Source organism: Anopheles coluzzii, chromosome X (assembly GCF_943734685.1).
Source record: "Anopheles coluzzii chromosome X, AcolN3, whole genome shotgun sequence".
NCBI classification, from domain to species: Eukaryota; Metazoa; Arthropoda; class Insecta; order Diptera; family Culicidae; genus Anopheles; species Anopheles coluzzii.
The window spans coordinates 28060464-28063650 of NC_064669.1; the positions used below are offsets into that span (position 1 = coordinate 28060464).

General features: G+C 59.5%; 1 protein-coding gene across 1 annotated transcript; it reads left to right on the forward strand.

The window, feature by feature from the left end:
• The first annotated feature begins 683 nt into the window (after positions 1 to 683).
• LOC125906851 (trichohyalin-like) lies at positions 684 to 2132 on the forward strand. The gene is made up of 2 exons (XM_049607523.1): positions 684 to 1507; positions 1622 to 2132. The coding sequence occupies exons 1-2, from the start codon at positions 684 to 686 to the stop codon at positions 2130 to 2132; spliced, it is 1335 nt and encodes a 444-aa protein (XP_049463480.1).
• The last annotated feature ends 1055 nt before the right edge of the window (positions 2133 to 3187 follow it).

Below are 3187 nucleotides of genomic sequence, written 5' to 3' on the forward strand. Positions count from 1 at the left end.
TCTGGAACTATCTAGAACTTTCTCGACAGTTGCCGCGCGTGGCTTCCTTTTGCCCGCGCGTGTGTGTATGTGTGTGTGAGTGTGTGCGCAAGCGAGTGGAACATTCTCGGCAGTTGCCGCGTGTGGCGCTCCGTTCCCCGCGCGCGCGAGAAGAATTTTCTTGAACTATCTAGAACTTTCTCGACAGTTGCCGCGCGTGGCTTCCTTTTGCCCGCGCGTGTGTGTATGTGTGTGTGATTGTGTGCGCAAGCGAGTGGAACATTCTCGGCAGTTGCCGCGTGTGGCGTTCCGTTCCCCGCGCGCGCGATAAGAATTTTCTTGAACTATCTAGAACTTTCTCGACAGTTGCCGCGCGTGGCTTCCTTTTGCCCGCGCGTGTGTGTATGTGTGTGTGAGTGTGTGCGCAAGCGAGTGGAACATTCTCGGCTGTTGCCGCGCGCGGCGCTCCGTTGCTCGCGCGTAGCGTTCCGTGTCACTGTGTGTGCGCTTCTCATAGCATCACAGCGCCGGGGACATTCGTGGTGGCGGGGGGGTAGCAACCCGCCACCATGGATAAGCAACTGAGAGGAAGGACCATTTCGGTCGATGAGCGTCCTGCGGTCGTTATAAGGAAGCTGGGGAGCGAGAAAAAACTCGGGACCATCGTCGAGGAACCGTCATCGGCAGGAGTGCCAGCGAGGACCATGGCGACGGGAGGAGTGAAATCGGCGGGAACGGCGACGAAACTGGCGACTTCAACACCGGTTTCCACCGGAGAAGTGCGTCGGATGCTGGCGGATGCAAAAGCTGACAATGAGACGACGGTCGGCATTGTCAAGCGGTTGGAGGAGCAAATCCAGTTGCTGCGTTTGCAAATGGAGGCCTCCAACGAGCAGCTGAAGGAAGCGCAAAGGGAGGTAAGAGAGGCGCGCGAAGAAGCTCGGGTACGCGAAGCGGAACACCGCGAAGAGCTTCGCAAGGAGAAGGAGCTGTTCAACGCTCTTCTAGCGCAAACCCTTGGTGGAACCAGCGGAGCTCGGCTAGAGAGCCAGCAGGAACTGCAGCGAGAGCAGGAGCTGCTTCGGAGGATGGAAAGCCAGCAACGACAGGAACAGCGGCAACAGCTGGAAGATCAACAGCGCCAAAGGTGGCGTCAGCAGCAGCAGAAACAACAACGGCAGCAGCGGCTTCCTGCGCAGCAATGGCCGACGGTGCAGCAGAGCGTGCGTGCTCAGCGTCAGGGCGTGACGGAGTCGGCATCCTCGGCGGTACCTGACGAGGCAGGAACGTGGGTGGAGGTCGTTCGCGGCAATCGGCGTGGGAATAAGCAGAACGGAGTGAATCTGCCCCAGCAGTCAGCCCAGCGGCAGCCAGCACACCGGCAGCATCAGCAGAGGCCGCACCAGCAAAATGGGCAGCAGCAGCAGCAGCGGATGGGCATTCATCAGCAGGAGAAGCGGCGTCCGCGACGAAAACGCCCGGATGAAATCGTCGTTGTGCCCGCCCCAGGAGTGTCCTTCAAGGAAATGTATGTGAAGATACGGACCAGCCCGCGGATTGCTGATTTCCAGCGGCAAATTGGGGTTGGCAGAAGAACGCCGAGGGACCACCTCCTGCTGCCTTTGTCCCGCGACGTCGATAGCGCGGCGCTGAAGGACATCATCCAGGAGGTCATCGGGGAGAGTGGATCGGTAACCGTCAGAACAGAGATGGCTGAGGTCGTCCTGACTGGAATCGACAACATGATCGACGAGGAGGCGATCAAAAAGGCGCTCATGACCACTCTTGGAAAGCAGTCATTGGTGGCCACCGTGAATCTTTGGGAGCGCCGAGACATGACGAAGCGGGCTCGCGTGCGCCTCCCACGAGCAGAAGCGGAACTCGTCAAAGATCGTCGACTGGAGCTGGGCTACACGTATTGTTCGGTACATGAAGCCCCAAAAGTATCGGGTCAGCTGACTCGCTGCTTCCGGTGTCTGGAGCGGGGACACATCGCCGCGACGTGCACTGGTGAGGATCGGTCCAAGCGTTGTCTACGGTGTGGTGACCAAACTCACAAGGCGTCGGGTTGCACCAACGAGGTCAAGTGCATGCTGTGTGGCGGCGCCCACCGTATTGGTGCCGCAGCCTGCGGTGGACAACCCTCGAACTGAAATGGAAGTGCTACAGATCAACGTCAATCGCAGTAGGAGCGCGCAAGACCTGGCGCTCAACACGATGCGGATGGAGCGGGCGGATGTCTGTCTGATGGTGGAGCTGCACAGTGTCCCCAGGAACAATGGGAACTGGGTGGCCGACAGGGACGGGAAGGTGGCCATCATAGCCAGCAGCGAAACGTACCCGGTTCAGCAAGTGGTCTCCGTGACGCAGTCAGGGATCGCGGCTGCCCGGATCAATGGTGTGCTCTTCATATGTTGCTACGTGTCGCCCTCAGCGGGCGTCTCTGAGTTCGAGGAGGTAATGCAGCGCATCGATGTGCTGGCAAGAGGTCACCCGCGCGTCGTCTTTGCGGGGGATCTCAATGCGTGGCACACTGTTTGGGGAAGTGGCCGCACCAACGCGAAGGGAGAGGCTGTGGTCCAGCTCGTCGACAGCTTGGGGCTGGAGGTGTTAAACACCGGCACCGCCCCAACCTTCCTAGGCAACGGAGTGGCTCGCCCGAGCGTGGTGGACGTTGCCTTCGCCAGCCGCAGCATCGCCGGAGTTAACACCATTCCGGAGCATCGGTGGAGGATTATGAGCAGATACTCGTACAGCGACCACGTGTACATTCGGTTTGCTGTAGGGGAGCTGTTCCAGCGGTCAGCGGCAGATAGTCGTTGACAGGAGGGTCCTTCCACGCGAGAAAGCGGCACGAGATGGCGTAGCCGTCAGTTCGATGCCGAGCTTTTCGGTGTAGCGCTTGACGTAGCTTCGTTCGCAGAGCGGGTTACAAATGCCGAAAGCCTGGAGAGAGTCATTACGGAAGCTTGTGACGCAGCCATGGCGCGAGTGTTCCCTTCACAAGGTCACTCGGGACGACCTGCTTATTGGTGGACGCCAGCAATCGAGGTCCTGTGTGAGAACTGCCGCCTCGCTATGGAACGCCTTGAAACTGCCATCGACGAGGAAGAGCAGATCGCCGCAGCCAGCGACCTTCTCCAGGCGCGGACCGCCCTGGATTCAGCCATCACCACCAGCAAGAAGGAGCACTTCGATGAAATGCTGC